The sequence below is a fragment of the Acyrthosiphon pisum genome, chromosome A1 (genome assembly GCF_005508785.2).
Source record: "Acyrthosiphon pisum isolate AL4f chromosome A1, pea_aphid_22Mar2018_4r6ur, whole genome shotgun sequence".
NCBI classification, from domain to species: Eukaryota; Metazoa; Arthropoda; class Insecta; order Hemiptera; family Aphididae; genus Acyrthosiphon; species Acyrthosiphon pisum.
Window position 1 is genome coordinate 111697538 of NC_042494.1, and position 18834 is coordinate 111716371.

An 18834-nucleotide genomic window follows, 5' to 3' on the forward strand; every position below is an offset into this window, starting at 1 on the left:
CTCAGAATCTTAAATTGAGCATTTTGAAAATTTGTAACTTAAAAATAATTTGCAAATTGTTGTGATTAATAATTAATGCTGTCAATATTTGAACTTTAATTTTTATTAAAAAAAAATCGAGTTTTCTTACTTTAGTTTAGTATTTCAGGAACGCTTATGACGAATGACAACATACTTATTCCATAGCCTATGTCCTATGTGTTAACCGTGTAGCGTGTCAGTGTGTCACCGAGGCACTGTGACATGCACTTGTGTTCTGTGTAGTTGTGTCAGCGTGTGTAGTGGTTCAGTCCAGAAGCTTCCCTGAAACCCCACCCCCCCCCCCCCCCCCCATTGATTGACAGAATTTAAAATTCTTAAGTTGCAAACTCACTGATTGTATACTTTTTACATGTTAAAAAAATTTGAACTCCTTCCCCCCTTTGAAAAATTTCCGGGTACGTTCCTAGCCCTGGATTAGTCCAGTGATGGTAGATGGATAGCATACAGAATTCCCATCCACAAGTCTTAAATTTCTCTTTTTAAAAAAAATTTCCCTGCAAATACCTATTTATTATGTTGTCGTGGACATCAATTTAACACGACACACAGTTACATTGTATGAAATAATTATAAACACTCAGTTATAAAAGTGTTCAATCATATGTACATATACTTTTTAGTACCTACCGAGTAGTGATAGACATTTTTTAAATTAAAATTAAAATTTAAAAACATAAAAATAATTTAGTATATTTATCTAGTACCACAGCTACTGGTGGTACCTATATAATAATATAGTACCTAGTAAATATAAACTACTGTAGATTGTAAATACTATCTATATTTTTTAAACAATAGTGAAATAAGGTCGATGCTCGATCTTAACCGATATTTGCTTATTTTAGTTTACGTATTTTATTTTTTATATAATATAATACTATATAATAGATTTCTATGATTTTTATAATTTCTATAAATTGTTGTTTTTTAATATTGCAAATTGAGTAAAATGCCCTGTATTTTAATGAAATAAGCTTCAAATTCCCATTTTTCTCTTTTATAAATTTTGACGTAAAATTTCCCTGCGCACAGGGAATTTCCCTGTCATCTACCATCACTGGGTTAGTCACTGACTTATGAAATTATTGAAATTCGTTGATATTCTGTGGCTCAGCGGTTGTCAGCACCTGGCACTTAGCAGACGTCAGATGGTTACCAAGTCGACGTTCGGGCTTGTCGTCGGTGGCACGCTGCAGCAACAGCTGTTATGCTCATGTGTGTTGCGGTCATAGACTTGATAATAGATCTATTATCAGGTCTATGGTTGTGGTGGAAGCACGATTAAAGATATATCTTAAATCGTGGGTGGAAGGGACGCCCCTCTAATATAATATAACATCAGCCGTGGTATCACTGAATTTGGATACTCCCACTACATAACATAATAATATTATAAATTATAATTATTATGTATTGTTATCTATATAATATACAGACTGGTATCAGTCATATATCAAATGATAAGCTGGAACTACAGCGGCCAATAATAATAACATAATAATATAATACCTATTGGACGGGAGTAGGCGGCTTGTCGGCACTCGGCACTCGGCGGCGAGCACGGAGCACCAGCACGGCAGCACCCGAGAAACCGCAATTGAGTACGGTCGTTGTCGTTTACTTCGTCGTCTTGCCCCCGTACGCGCACGCGGTCACACTCGTCAGTCGGCTGTAGCCAGGACGCGCAACATTCGCACGCGTGCGCTAGTCCGGTCGCTGTTTTTGCGGCGGAAATAATTTTTTTTTTTTAGTTTTTAGTTTTTTTTCTCCCTCTCTTTTCATCGTTGTTTTGCAGTTCCCGCAAACAAGCGACGGCAACAATCACAATTATAATATTATTATACGAACTGCGAATAATAATAACAACAACTGCCGCGCGCAATGAATTCTGTCGGAAAACCATCAGAGCAGTCGTTTTGCTCACACCGACGGTGTGCCGCCTCCGTCATCGTGCGAACGGCCTCTTCCGAGTTTGGACACAACGAGTGAACGACACCATCGTCGCCGCCAACAAAAGTCACATGGTCTACACGCCACAACCGTCGTTAAGCAGCAGTAGTTAACACGCGGTTCAGTCTCGTCATACTCCCTTCGTCGTCTCGTCGTCACAAAAATATTCGCGATGGATGGTAAAATCAAGAAACTCTACAAAATCGTACTGACCGGCGGTAAGAACGACCCCCTTGATACACACGTATCGTATTATGAATTAATTGTAGTTACCTATTGGCTATAGTATTAAACTGATTTCATCGCACGACTCAAAGGCGTTATCGTGATTAGTATATTAGTATATTTCGTTGTGAACACCACACATTTTGTTTCCAAATAATTGAATGATTTTAAAAAAAAAAAAATTTTTTGTTTTCGTTTTTATCATCAGTCGTCAGAGAACCTATCCCTACGACCATGGTTAGGTATAAGTACGGTGTCAGAATTCTGAAAAATACTTATATTAATATATTATGGTTTCTCAAAGGTCACGATGATAATGTGACCGTTTTGTATAGGTAGTAGGTACCTTAACGCCGTCGGTTCAAACATGAAAAAAAAAGGTAGTGGGTACCTCACGAGGGATGCAAAACACCCCGCTCGCACTTCTCGTTATTGCAATAAGTTTCTTTTGTGATTTCAGGGGGAGGGAAAAAAAATTAAATATCCGTCTCGTCATCTACCCACCACCAATCGCTTTTTAACTACGTCGTTTTGCCATTCAGCGTTTTCCAAATCGATTTTGTCGATAAACTCCAGCTACCTATGACTAATTTATCATACAAACACTCGTATTATATTAATAGTATAGACTAAATAAATAAACCTAGAGAGCCTAGACAATTATGTATAAAGGCTCTCTAGATAAACTTATAGAGATGTATAATATAATATTATCTACTATCTAGGCTATCTAGGTAAACCTACATAGTCACCGTCACATTAGTTGGGCCGACAAAAACTGTTTGTGTATTAACTGTTATTGACTTTTGGCACCGAATGTCTTCTTATATTATATTATTAATTATTATACTAATATAGTTGACTAGTTAAGTCTCTGTCCTCTTCAATATTCGAGAAAATCGCACGGTCTGCTAAAAACTTATTTGGCAATACGTTCGTTAAGGAGGCGCCGAACTCTACCTACTTAACGTACAATGTGCGTATAATATTCTAATGATAATAATATTATTGTTTGGTTGACTATTATAAAGTGGTTTCCGTATAATATACACCATACATTTAGACGTAGGTAGCAGGTACGTGTAAGATGAAAATAATGTTGATTTAATTCAACAATATTTTCGATTTGAAATAAAATATATAGGTATGTTACCTCATTACCTGTTGTAGTGATATACAGGTTACCTCCCCCCCCCAACTACTCACGTCGATACCAATATTAGGCATAATAATATACATAATCTATTTTCATTTTGATATTCCGGTTCGATGTCAATAGCAACGAGAGTGAGAAAGAATAAGCACCGATTGGTTTCTAACATTAGTCATTACTTATTACTGTAGTTCACTTTCGATCGAGTTTTATTGAGAGTATTATGATGTTAATACCTATTAGGCTCGCTATTAGGTTATCCTACCTTTGTTGTAGATCAATTTTGCTATATTTATTACTTTAATTTCTGATTCCTATCAATATAAATTGCTGCATTTTACCCTATATCCAGACTCAGAGTACTTGAACATCATAAAATATTTTGGTCTGAATTTTTTCTTTTTCTGTAAATTTTTAATCGGACCTTTTCCACGTTCTTTTAGAAACTGAGCGGTGAGCGATAAATGCATTGATTATATGATGATTATGATGTGTTTTTTTCAACTTCGGGGCTCTTAAAGTATTTTGATTTTCAACTTTGGGATGGAATCTGGTAGGATATTGTGGATTTAGTTGGCACTTTGAGTGGTCAAAAGTAAAAAATGTCCAGTACTTATAAAAATAACCGGGGAAAACAAAAAACAATGAAAAAAAATAGAAATTGTTACGCAAAACCCCTTTTGACAAAATCGATTTTGTTTTTTGGTGGAACTTAAAAAGGAATAACCTTAGATAATTGAAAATAATTTATGTATTAAAAAATTAATACAAAGTGATAAATAGGTGATATAGTAACCAAAAAATCACTGATATTACGATAATATAATATCACTAAGTATGCAAAAATGAATTCAACCTACCAGTAGCAATAGGTATTATTATACTATAAAATATATTGTTTGACACACTGTCTCCACTTAAAATCGTTTTTGGTTTACAATTATATTTCATTGAATTCAAATTTAACATATCAATTACATTGACTCACTCAATACCTTCTGTACAGCAGAGGAGTACCCAATTACTCAATTTCTTTCGAGATTTCTTTTCTTTAAACTTATTTTTGATCTCTACAATTATAGGTAGTTTAAAGTCTATAGTTACAATAATACAGTGTATCTCATGACTAGGGCCCGAAAGTTCATGCATTTGCATGTTTTTTTTGAACCATTAGATTTATTGCTAAGTGAGCTAGAAATGCATTTCAAGACACTACGAAAAACATATCAAAAGTTTATAGTGCATATTTCTTAATTTTACAATATTTTAGAGCATATTTTATAATTTATGAAGATATAGTATGAAAATTCGTAAATAAAAAAAATAATAAATTTATATTGAGAGAATATTTACTAGATATTCTTATATTGTATTTTTCAAATTTCCATTTGATACTAAAAACAATATTTTCCCCCAATTGGTTTTATAATATATTAGTATATATTTATAAATTTTAACTACAGCTAGCTTTATCGGCTTTATCTTATTACGTGGATCGACGCGCGTGCTCGTGCCGAATTTAATGTGTTTAACTTGCTCAATATAATATTCCATTACGAACAACTCAGGGAACTCTTTTAACTGACGCAATCATAAACGTGGAGAGTGTAGAAAATAAATTAACTACAGTAAAATGTTCCAATGGCATTACAATTTATAAAAAAATTGAACGAGTTATTGAAAAGAATCTGTGCTTTAAAATACTATCCAAAATTTCCAAAATTATGCTGGGAGAAGAAATGACAAAGGATAATTTACCTGAAGATTTTTCATGTGATGATTTAATATATTTTAAATACGCACCAATTTCTTCGGTTGACATGGAGCGGAGCTTTTCAGTGTACAAAAATATGTTGGCAGATAACAGGCGGTCGTTTATGTTTGAGAATTTATCAAAATCGTTGATTGTAAATTATAATGTTTAAAAATATATATAAATTAATGAAATAATGTTTTTTTTTGTAAATTTTAAATTTTGTAATTGAAATAAAAATGTTTTTTTTTCCTCATATTTATAAATTTAAAAAAATATATTTAAGCATATTTAAGCGCATATATCAGGATTTTTAAGCGTATAAGTGCATACATATTTTCGTAGTTTTTAGTGCATAAACTTCCGGGCCCTACTCATGACGTTTTAGGTGTAAATTATAATAATTGAATAAAAGTTGTCAGTATTTAGAAAAATAAAGTTGATTTTGTTTTTGTTATAACAGCTGTCATAAGAAATGTTATATTATTGTAATAAAACAATTCCTAGTAATAAGTAAAGCGTTTTTAACAAAGGATCGTAGTATTTAATTTTTTTGAAATTTAATTTTATTACACCACGTGATAAGTTTTTTTAAAGATACACTCTGTATGTAAAAAAAATACACATTTAACGAGAATGAGCACAGTATGTCGAACGGGTGGCCCTCTTTTCGGCCAAAATGTACCCTTCCCTTTTCGGCCAGCACCTACAGTTTTCTTTAAAATTTACAATTATAACAATTAGCAACTGAACTTAAAAATTACCTATATATTTAATTAAATATGATTGTATCCAAAAATGTTATTTTTTGTTAAAAATAACCTTCAAGTGTAAAAAGACTGAAAAAATAAAAAATAAAACAATTGGTAATAAATTGTTATAACATATTATTATTACAATTGATTATATTATATTAGTACTTATAATCAATGTTATTACTTACATTAATCGAATAAAAATTAATATAGCCATATAATACATACAGCCATATAGGTAATAAGAAGGTATATTAATAATTATGATAGTAAAATATGAATTCATGAATATGTCAAAATATTAAGATTTCCGATTATATTAGTTGAACAAAAATATATATATAGTCTTATAACACCTATGTAATAATAATAATTATGATAATAAAATATAACCAACTATGAACGAAATTTGAATTGAAAAGTAAAGGTAATAAAAATAGTAACATTTTTCAAACAAAAACTAATTGTTAATTTATTTGACTAAGCTAATAAGTAATAATATGTCAACCATTTTATTGCCAATTGTTTTATTTTATTATTTTTTCATTCAGTTGTAGGTAAGAATATTTATCAAAAAACCACATTTTTGGATACAATTATATTTAATTAAATATAAAAATTGTTAAGTTCAGTTGTTATAATTGTATAAGGAACAGAAAAAGGGAAGGGTACATTTTGGCCGAAAACGGTGACGCCCTGTCGAACGTATATATTACCGAGGTATATACCTATTTATGTTTCATTATTTGTATTATATTATTATATTTTAAAGGTCGTAAATTGGGAGATTTTTTATCAATCCTACTCAATAATAAATTAGATACGGAAAAAAAACAAAACTGACAGGTAGGTATAGGTATACTCACTATGGTATACCCGAGGTGTGCCCATAGGTGTACCTACCCATAAGAGATATAACTTATAAGTTTATAACCTTTCATTTAACGAATATATTTGGTTAGATAGTCTCAATGTCAACATTGCATTTTTTTTTTTGTTTTTTTTTCTTGTCTAATTGTTCGTTTATTTATAAACCTAGGTATAATTTATTCGGGTAGACACTATAAAAAAGGATACTATTAGGTATAATTTTCATTGTGTACGTTATTCAATAAGCTTTGTGTGCAGTCTTGATTTTCGTGTTTTTTTTTTATTTTATTATAGTTGTAGGCGTATTATTATTTGTTTGTTGGCCGTGTTCAAAGTATATTCTACCTACAAAATAAGTATTATTATTTCACCTACATAATATTATATTAGTATGTACAATACTAAGCGTCACAAGTATTAGAGGCATAACAACAGTTTTATTTTTATTTTTATTTGTTTCATCATTGCGACAGTAATATACTAATAAGGTAATAATTACGAATTAGATTTGTCGTATATAAACATATAGGTACGTTTTTAATAACTTGTAATTTTATTGTTCATAAATCTACGTTTAAATCTTAACTAATTTTAATATTAAAATATTATAATAATATATTATTATTATACTATTTACTATAATATACTAAATAATATAATAATTTAATACTTTAATAGTAAATAGTAAATATCGTATAATATTTTATAAATAAAGGGAGGGCACCTGTATTTTTAAGTCTTATCGTTAAGTCGTATAGTTAACATTGGAAATCGGGCAATCACGGTGGCCCATCCTGTATAACAGTTTATACTAACATAGGTATTATAAGTATACTTGTGGTAATATCAAAATATATTCGCAATGAAAAAAAAAATATTATTTATCATTAAGCAATAAAAATAGTAAAAGGCAATTAAAGATTAAAATTAGTATCGACAACTGCAAAGTATCAATATTGACAATTGAATTTTATTGATGGATGCCCGTAAGTTCTGGATAATACAGTAAATTTGAAACTGTTATAAAATACAGAAAACATTGCAATCCATGGTAAAATATGTACAGGTTTATTAATCATAAACCAATCATAATTAGTTGGTACCTTTTCAATTTTTATCTCGATTTTTATTAATTTATGGCTAGGGATTTTTGAATAGTTTTATGAATTTCTACCTACCTACAAAATAATTTGCAAATTTGATGTTGATGAGTTTTGTCAAAATATAAACTTCAAACGCTTATTTGTGACAATGGATTGATGATTTTTATATTGTGCTGTAAAAGCAAATTATGGTAAACTTATATTAAATGAACACTTAAAAAAAACATAAAAATATTTAACGTTCAAGCATTTTAAACTAATTTGAGTCAATAGAAATCCAATATATATATTATATATATTTCTATAAAAAGAATTGCCACCAAGATTGCCTAAAATATTTTGAAAATTATAGATATTATCTAGAAAATACTATTTAAATCCTATACATTTTTGTTAAAAATGCATCAAGGATGTATGGTTATTTTTCTCATTGACAACAGGGGTTTCGTGTATATTATTTTAGCCCCCCTCTCCTTTCTCCACCACAATGTACAAAAAAAAATTTGATTTGCTACCAGAAATCATTTACAACATTGAACATTTTTCTGCTGTAAAAATGGTCTTCAGCTACTAAAACACACACTAAAAATAAAATGTATAAAAAACGCACATCATTATAAAACCAAAAAACGTATTGCTCCGTGTCCTGTAATAATCTAAAAAATATCATCTAAATGTGAGTATGACTGGTATATTATAAGACATTCAAAATTTGAATACCAATGTATTACATTATCTAACATGTATCAAAAACACCAGAAAATTACACCGCTTAAAAACTTACTAAAATATCGGTACCAGATATATCTTGAAAGGGTCAAAGCAATGCGAAAATAATTCCGTCCCCGGTTTTCGGTTCAAATAAAATAAAATAAAATATTATTTAAATAGAATTTAGATAACAAATGTTGGCGTAACGTCCTCTTAAACTGAAGTATGGGCTTCGGCAATATTGTTTCATAAAATAATATTGGAATTTTTTATCAACCAAACCACGGTGTACCATTTCCTAATCAAACATAAGGGAAATAGTTATTTTATAATAAGTATTTAATTGTTCCAATAATGAGTACCTACCAATAACAAAATCAATACGACGGTTGATCTAGGTATAGGTACCTACTTGGTAACCTACATACAAAAAGACTCAAGGAATAGAGTTTTATAATTTATTAATTAACAATTAACCAAACAAACAAAAATAATTATAATAATAAGCGAGGTCAGTGATCATCATTAAAATGTTTATCAACATGATAATCATAATATATTATAAACTTAAAAAAGTAATAACACATTGTAGTTTGCCTATCTGAAACGCCGCGAATTAGGTTAAAAATAAAGTTAATGAACTTACAACCGCTTATAATAAATATTTGCAATACATGTCCTACTCTTACCTGGTTAGATTATGTTATTAGAAAAATATGTTAAGATATATTATGAGTTTATATTAATTTTGAAGACCATAATTTTTGTATCATCTATTACTTTATATTTATTTTATTTTATTAGGTAATCTACGTATACAAAATTAAAACCATAAAATCAGTTATTTTAACTTAAAATTAAAATACGTGTTTATAGTGCTTTAGTAATGTATGCATATGATAACTATAGTCCATCAGTTATTATTATTTATTAAACATAATATATGAATAATGTTAACACGTAATAGCATATTATATTTTTTTTACTACTCTAAAATTAATTAACTACCTACTACTATACACGTACATTTTATTGTCCATTCTTAACTTTGTTAGCCGTGCTGGTCACTGATAAATATTTATTTTTCAAACATGTGTACTTTTATTTCAACAAGTGTTTAATTTTGGTATATTATGCTATAGTTTTATAATTTAAATATCTGTACAAATAATATAATATAATGGTAGCTCAATTTATGTTTCATTTAGAATTCTGATAACTAACTAATATTATACTAACCCAAAATCAATACATTTATTGCGTAAATATATACTTAATATATTAAATTCCTAACTAATCATACAATTTTAAATTTAGAACAATTATTTAAAAAGTATCGTAGAAATGTATATACAATTCACGTGACATTGAAATAAAACTCATACATCCATCATAAGCTAATACATAGGTATACTTACTTTTTATACTTAGTACTGGTATGTTGAGGGACTATTAAAACAATTAAAATGGTAATTACTAATTAGACATATGTGTGATCGTGTGCATACATATGTCATATTAATAATCTAATCAATATTCTTGTAGTGAATTTTTACAAGTATAAATAACAAAAATTAATAGAAATAATTCTATTCCCGCATATTTAAAAAAATTGGTTCTTGTATATAAACCAATATTAACATATTAGGTATGGGATCGAAGTTATGGCCTTGTGAGTTTTTTTGTACCTAACCACCTATAATAATTATTATATTATTGTTTTAATTTTTACCGAAGGTCTGGGGCAATGCCAAAATATCGAATATATAAAAAATACAAGTGCTCCAATAAAAAATCCTCATAACCAATGCGCCTCCTTAGTCCTTATATCATCTCAAACCACACCTTTCCCACAGATCTCTACATTCCTAATGTCATTGAAACAGACAAGCTTTTTTACTCTAAATTCAGAAATCGCCTTCAAAATCACACCAACCCTTATGTTAAAAAATTACTTTCCATCTCCATCCCCGAAAACACCCCTAGAAGACTCAAGCGACAATGGCCCCGAGATCTTATAAATTAAACACACAAAAACCTAAATAATTTGTAGATTCACGCCGAAGTGCCTTCACTAGTTGGTTCTCCCTCAAGTCACTCAAGCTGTTACATATAATATTCGTTATGCTTATAGTCCTTTTTTTATGTACCTACAGATTGTATAAATTGCAAGCAAAAAAAAAAATTTTTCCATAATATTTAACTACCTACCTAATAATATTTTATATTTTATTTTTGTCTCAGTCGCAATTTAGTATGTAAAGTATTGTATAATATTAATATGAAAAATATATTGAGCAAAGATATTTTTTTTTATCGGCCTTACAGTTTACCTGCGATTAATCTTTCGTAAAGTATAGTTATCTCTTCGCTCGTTTTTTAAAAACGCAATGCTATAATTATTGTTGTTTTTAATTTTTATGTACAAAATAATTTAATTTGATTAAACTATGGCCGATTGCTCTGTTGCAAAAAAAAAATACGTCTACATTGGTTCATTCAATATTACGTTACATAATAGTTAAAAGTTATAATTAAATTCATACACATCAAACGGTATACTAATTTGAATCTATGTTGCTTGCTTTATATTATTCACTTTGTGCTTCTAATAATAATATTATTATTATGAATTGTAATTTATGATACAATATGTTATATTATATATACATAAACAGAGAAACTTTGTTGCATTCAATACAAAACAAATTATTTATTACTCAAAGCGTAATAATTTAAGAATACCTTCTAATATTTAAAAATGTAATTGTATAAATATTTTAATTATTGCGATAATACCTAACTAGGTATTAAAATTACCTATACTTATATTATTATTTAATTAGAATTTTATTTCTTGAATATGCTATAGGTAAGCTATTAAATAATACAATCCAACTACCTATTACTAAGCGTCTTAGTTCCCTTATTTAATAAAATATTATTTATTATTTTTTTACCATATTATGTCTTCAGCCACAAAAAAAAAAATATTAAAATATATATACCTATATATAAATATTAATATATCAATTAAATACATTTTATTATATCATGTATTTTCGTTTACTAACTAATTAGCAGATATAGTTTATTTAGACTGTGTATCAATTAACAGAATTTTAAATAAAACACATTTTCTAAAAGGCTGCGTGAACGGTTCTAAAGGTTATCAATGTGATATTGATATAAATACTCAATTTATTTATCAATTCAAAACAAAAAATATATTTTAACTTAAGTGTATTGAATCAAAACTTAAGAAAAAGCACTTATTTGTTTTGAAAATGAAAATGTTTAGTTTAAAATAGTACTTGACATACCTTGTCGTCTAAGGTCTTAAGTCCTACCAATATGGGTCATGTGAAATTTATACTTTTAGTAATTATGCTTTTTTAACCTTTATTATTGATTGAAAATTTGAAATTAATCTTCAGATTTTATCTTTCTTGTTTTGTATTATATTATTTTTTTTCATGATTAATTTAATCGTATTATATTGCTTAATAATTGATGTTTTTTTTTTTTTTGTAACTATCAATAACATGCATTCTCTATAGTTATTATGTATACGACTTAATCAATTCAATAGTTAAATATATGAGTAAAAACGAAATTGTTTTATAAAATTATAAAATGCTCATCAAAATAGTGAACTGTAAATTAATTTATCTAAAAAGAATCATCAAGGTCTAGCAGTAGAATTTGTTAAAAAGTTGTACCTTGTACGTATACTTTATAATCGTATTTTATAAAAATACTTAATTGGTTGCTCATTATAAGTCCCAATTAATATTTTTTAATTTAAAATTTAAAATATTTTCTCTTATTATAATATTATTATTAAGTACCTACCATAAAAATGGAAGAAAAACGAATTTCTATTTCTTACCTATTTAAATATCTACATATTATATTTACATATTTACATTTTATAGTAAATATTTAAATTTTAAATTGTTGGGCTTCATAATAATTATTGTATATTTATGCTTAATATATTTCAAGGTTTGTCGTAAATTATTTTTGTAGTTATTACACAAAGGTTACTTAATGGCAAATATACTTATAAGTAGTAACCATACCGACTAACAGAATAAGATACACTTGTACAATTGTCATACTCATAAATCATGCGTGTGCTTCATAATTCATTTATTTAAATATTCTCGTACATTATTTGTTTTCCTAACGTGCATGAATGACCAAATATACCATTGTATAATATCGTCTTTATAATGTATATATATTTTAAAAATAATAATAAATGCCTTTATTTCTTTTTATTAAAACTTTTACAATTAGGTACTTTTTATTATTAAAATATAATTATATTCAGTTTGTAATGTGAATATCTAATGAATATCAGAATATGTCAACATAATAGTGGCCTATATTCTTTTAGTTAGGTTATATTCTATTAATTTTAGTTTAATCCTCAGGTTTGATAGATTTATAGTAAGTTTGTATATTATTAATTAATATTTTGTAATCTCTTTGAACAAGTAATATAAACAATAAACATATTTAATATAATTTAACTACCGACGTATTCTGTAGCTGTTTAGGTATAATTAATTAGTGTCGTTTTAATGATAAACATTTTTTTTAAGTCGTAATTTTTTTGGTTGTGTCATTAAGGAACAAATACGGATAAGTTACCTAATTAAATTATACTCGGACGTATTGAAGTCTTTAAAATGTAAATTGATTAGTATTGCTTGCTGTCGATTAGATTGTTATTCTATGATAACTCGATTTACTACATAATATGATCTATTGAATTTTAATTTTTTTTTAAATAAATTTCACCGTCATAATTCATTGTGTTATCTATAATTTGAATCATTTATACAATGTGCTCGTAATTGAATACACATATTAAAACACTTGGAAAAAGATGGTTAATGATTTATTATTGTTAATTTGAATAGATGTAAATGTTTGCATTCTCTTTTTAATTTCGATAAATATAATATAATACTTATGTAATTTGCTAAATTTAGGCCCTTGTGGTGGCAAGACAACGGGACAGTCACGATTATGTACATTCTTTGAGAATTTAGGATGGAAGGTAAATGTTAAAATTATTATTTCCATTGTTAAAATATCTTACTTAATTTTGATTTATTTTAGGTTTATAGAGTTCCAGAGACTGCCAATGTTCTATTAAGGTAATAATATTTATTACTTCTGAATGACTAAATATTTTATTTTCATTTTAAATAATAAATTTACATTACAATTTCATTTAAAGTGTATAAAACAAATTTAACTGTCATGTATTTATTTGTATTCATTTTTAATCTATTTTGATAGCTGTCAAAAGGATTTATTTGTCAAAAGTCAAAGTGACTTTCAAATTAATGAAAAATTGGTTCCAATTAGAATCACCTAATAGAACTACTATGATTATTTTTATTTAACGATAAATCTAATCTTGATATTTTATTTTCCATATATTTCACAAACGTGTTGTGTTAACACTTAACCAGGGGTTTGATTTAAAATAAATAAGTTAAAGTATACTCCAGTATTATTTTATAAATCAAAATATTACGAATTCTTATTTATTTATAATACTATAAAACCTGAAAATCAGCTTATAAATATTGTCAAAGCGTCAATATACACCTAATGCATCTGAATATTTATAAATTAGAATTGTATAGTAATAGTAAACTTAAGAATATATGGTTGTCTTTAATATGTACCTACATTTTTTCTTTCTTTTTTTACAGTGGAGGTATCAAATTTTCGGAATTAAGTGACGACGAAGGTAATAAATTTCGAAATAATTATATATGATCATTTATCTGGCTTAGTCACGCTATACGCGAGTTTCAATTATATCCTTTAATGTGAGGATAAAAAACGGTTTTTTTTTTGGCTAACCATCAAGTTCAGTCATAATCGCATGTTTTTACGCAGGGCATGACTGTTTTTGTTTTCGCCCTATTGCTTATTATGCCGTATACGTCATATTTCGTCTGTTTTTAAATTGTTATTCTTATACGGCAATCAAATTAACACACCTCCTTTATTGCGACCATGAATTATTTAGCAATCCCTAAGCTGCATTTCAATCTAGCTTAGTAGGTCATCATGTATTCGTAATGTGATATAATATATTTCTATTATAATCGCATAGTATTTGTATTATATCCCCTTTGAAATAGTATCATGTTACGTTTCATGGTTTGTATTATAATATTGATTTTAAAAGCCTCACAAATCATAGTAAAGGAGAAGGGGAGGGGAATGCTTGCCGATGGAATGATAAGCCTATGCGGTTAAGCTTGATGCTATTTAGACATGTCATGTCCTTGGATATTATTGTCATTAGCCTCATAATATTATTTTTGTTTTCTGTTACAGCCCATAAATTTCAAGAAAACCTTCTCAGATGTATGTTACAAATAGAAAATACATTTTTTGAACTGGGGGAATCATGTGACCAAGACTGTTTAATCATTTGTGACAGAGGTGCTATGGATGCTGCCGCATGTAATAGAACAATTATTCATATGATATTTTAAATATAAAAAAGCAAAAAATAGTGTTGGTGACAAGAAGTAAAGTTATTATTATTAAAACAAAAAAGATAAGATTCAACCGATCAAAAAATTTAAATTACTAAATAATATTCATATTATTTGAACTGATAACACTAAAAAAATACCATAATTTTATTATTTTTATTTTTTACACTGTTATGTTACAATTCTGTAATTATATAATGCACGTTATGTTATTGATGATTTATATAATATTAAACATACACATGTTTAGTATAGTGGTACTCTATTGTTTACATTATGGTACTCTTAACACTTCAAATTGTTATTGATAATTTTTTTTTTAATTCATAACATAATTTTAAATTATTTTTATAATATTTATTGATCAATAACAATATTTCTGCTTAATGAAGTTACTATAGGTTGTAAAGCCGTTAGGTGATATTTTTAATTATAATTTTTTTATTCGTGACCAGTTAATTAGTAGACCACCTTTTGTACTCATTTTCATCAAATATTTGCAGATAATTATTTTTGTATTGTTCAACTAATAAAATAAGTTCATAGCAAAATATTACTTTGAATTATTAAATCGTTTAGAATAAAATAAATATTTATACATGTGATATTCTTTATTTTTGGTTGTATTTAATTAGATGTTCTAGATGGGTAAAAAATTAGTAGACCAGAAAACATGCCACTAGAATAGCCCAAAAAAGTGAAAACTCTACTTTTTTTATTCAACACTTGTACAATTGTTTGAATTGAACAATATTGAACAATTAACCGTTTATTTTTATAGATATACCTACTAATAAATGGGATCTGATAATGAAAGAAAATGGTTTGAACATGGTTGACTTGAGAGACAATCGTTACAATCAAATAATTCACATGGTGTCAGCTGCATGTGGGGCTGAAGACTTTTATACAACCGAAGTAAAAACATCATAAACTCTTCCATTGTGTTTAACATTAATTAACTTAATATTTGTTTCAGGATCATACGAGCAGGAGAGAGGACGTGTCTCTTGCTAAAAGTCTAGATGTCAAAGCGTCAGCGTCATGGATTGGACACCCTTACTTTGATGTCATTGATAATTCATCAGATTTTGAAAATAAAATATGCAGAATGATAGCTGTAAATATTAACATTAAATAAATTATTGATGGTCTCTGAGAATATTTTTATTCTTTTATTCATATTTTATAGGCAGTTTGTCAAAAATTGGGCCTAGACACTGGTGATCGATTAGCAACAAACTCGAAAAAACGTAAATGGTTAGTGAAGTATCTGCCTAATGATCAGTTGTTCCCCCCATTTCAAGATTTTGATGTGGTACACAATTACTTGCAGACATATACTAAAAATATGCAAGCTCGCTTACGAAAACGAGGACAAAAAGGTTCCTTATCCATCTGTATTTACATAACGTCTCTGACTATAACTTCAATTTTGTTGTTTATAGGTCATTGGAACTATACACATACGATTCGCAGGCCTCGGGTCCGTGGTCAAGTAATAGAAGTAAAAACACAGCTCAGTCACAGGGACTATGTGAATCTGTTGTCACAAAAAGATGAAACCCACTATCCAATCTATAAAAAAAGGCGATGTTTTATACACTACAATCAGTATTTCCAGCTTGACATTTATTGTAAACCTTGTCATAAAAGGTACGTAACTAACAACTTTAAAACCTTTGTATTTTCACTGGATTTCCTTTGTTGTTTTGTTATCAATAGTAAATTATTTTTTTATCTGGTATTAGGTGTGAAGGGTTAGTGTTACTTGAGACGTATTCTGCTCTTGAGGACCAAGAGCTGCTTGACCGTCTACCAAAATTCCTAGACATTGAAGCCGAGGTTACTGGTAACGCAGCTTATTCCATGTTTAACTTGTCACTTGTTGAAGATTGGGACAAATCAAAAAATTTTTGTCACTACTTGAAAGGTAATTTTCTTTTTATTAGTGATTGTTTAGGAGTAAAATTTAGTTATTTTGGGTATGAAAAATTAGGCTAGGATTAGATTTTTGTTTAAGATATAGTTGTAGCAACTTTTATACATTTTTTTTTTAGGACCAGACGAAGATCTGAATGTAGGTGATCATAAAACCAACCAAGTTAGTTACATTCATACAAACGGAAAACTAAGGAAATAGTGACTGCTTTTATATTTTTAATATAGTATTAAAATTTTGTTTCTAGATGTTTATCATTGTATAATATTCATTTTTTTTTTACGTTTTGTTAAGTAGTATACAAAATTTCCAGTTAAAATTGTTATTAATAGATTTTAAAGTTACTAATCTAGGTACTTTATGTAGTCTGTAACACAAATTACTCATACTTACATATATGCATTATTTTTCTTTATATTTGCTATAGTTTTTTCTTTATTATTTTATTTTTTTTTTTTTTTTGCAGCCAGTATAATATATTAAATTATTACTGTAGGTAGTAAGTTATTTATTTATTATTTTTTAGATAAATATTATAATGTAATTATAAGAAACTATTTTAAAAATATATCTAAAATTCAAACTGCTTATTATTTGGATTTTCTGCGAATATTGATTAATTGAAGAAACGATTGGTACATATATTTGTAATGCACTTGAACGTCATAAAATGCTAATTGTTTGAATTTTTACTTTAATTACCTACTAATTACTATTGATGTCTATAAACTTGACACGTCCTGCTAACGTTTTCCTACGAAAGTATTATTTCACACAGTCAAAAATAGGTACCTACACTCTTTTTTTGAATGTGGTTAGCGTGGATTTTTTGATTGTCTAACGCATCTTGTTGGAACAATGCCAAGCCCATTTTCCGTTTTATTTTGGCAATCTATTCAAAACTTATTTTATTTTAAACATAGCAGCGTGACCACCGCAGTCAGTATTGCTAATCGTCTTCTTTCAAAATTAATATTGTCTCATTAATTTTTGTTATGTGTTGAGCTCGACGGGATGTTTATTTTTATGTTCAAAGCGTGTTTTTAAACGCTTAAGATCCGACGTAGATTTACCTTTTTTTTATTTGTTAAGAAAAATAATAATGAATAAAAACGACAAACTTATTCGCGTATATTTTTTCAACTCGCAGAAATTCGTTATCGTAGTTATAGGATTCATCAAAATAAAAATTTAGCGTTCATGTCACAATAGCCTACATGGACTTTGGGAGCACTCCGGAGTGGAAATGTAAAATAAACGATGATCATTATTACTATTATTATTTCGAGTTTGTTGCCGTCCTTTATCTCAGATGCAAACACAAATATAGTATATTAGCACAGAATAGATGAAATTTCATCTATTCTGTGATATTAGTATACCAATATAAGTGTCAAGTATTATGAACTGAGACCGTTGTAAAATTATAAGGTTCGTGTGTATTATGGCCAATTAAAAAAAAAACGCGTGATCACTTGTGCGTAGAACCACACACGCAGTGTCGATCACTAGTACTTACACTGAGTACGTTATAATTATTTTATAAGCTACGATTTGTTTTTCCTATCTCAAATTGCTTGCATATCGTGATGCACTGTTGCTGCGGGTAATATACGAGACTATAGACAAAGATGGGCACTAACTAGTTAGAAAATAAAAATCAAGTTAAAAAGTAGCTTTCTAACCTAACTATTTTTTAATTCATAATAACATTCTAACTATACGAATTTAATAGAATGCATGAAATTATCTAGTTAACACAGAAAACAAAAATTATCAAACAAGTTA

At 28.0% G+C, this 18834-nt stretch overlaps 1 protein-coding gene across 1 annotated transcript; it reads left to right on the forward strand.

The window, feature by feature from the left end:
• Nucleotides 1–1581: 1581 nt before the first annotated feature.
• LOC100165836 (TRPL translocation defect protein 14) lies at nucleotides 1582–17636 on the forward strand. The gene is made up of 11 exons (XM_001951490.5): nucleotides 1582–2210; nucleotides 13569–13636; nucleotides 13699–13736; nucleotides 14304–14341; nucleotides 14941–15069; nucleotides 15886–16022; nucleotides 16084–16224; nucleotides 16297–16489; nucleotides 16553–16760; nucleotides 16856–17037; nucleotides 17165–17636. Exons 1-11 carry the CDS (start codon nucleotides 2165–2167, stop codon nucleotides 17245–17247), a joined length of 1263 nt encoding a protein of 420 aa, XP_001951525.1. The 5' UTR covers nucleotides 1582–2164; the 3' UTR covers nucleotides 17248–17636.
• Nucleotides 17637–18834: the final 1198 nt, after the last annotated feature.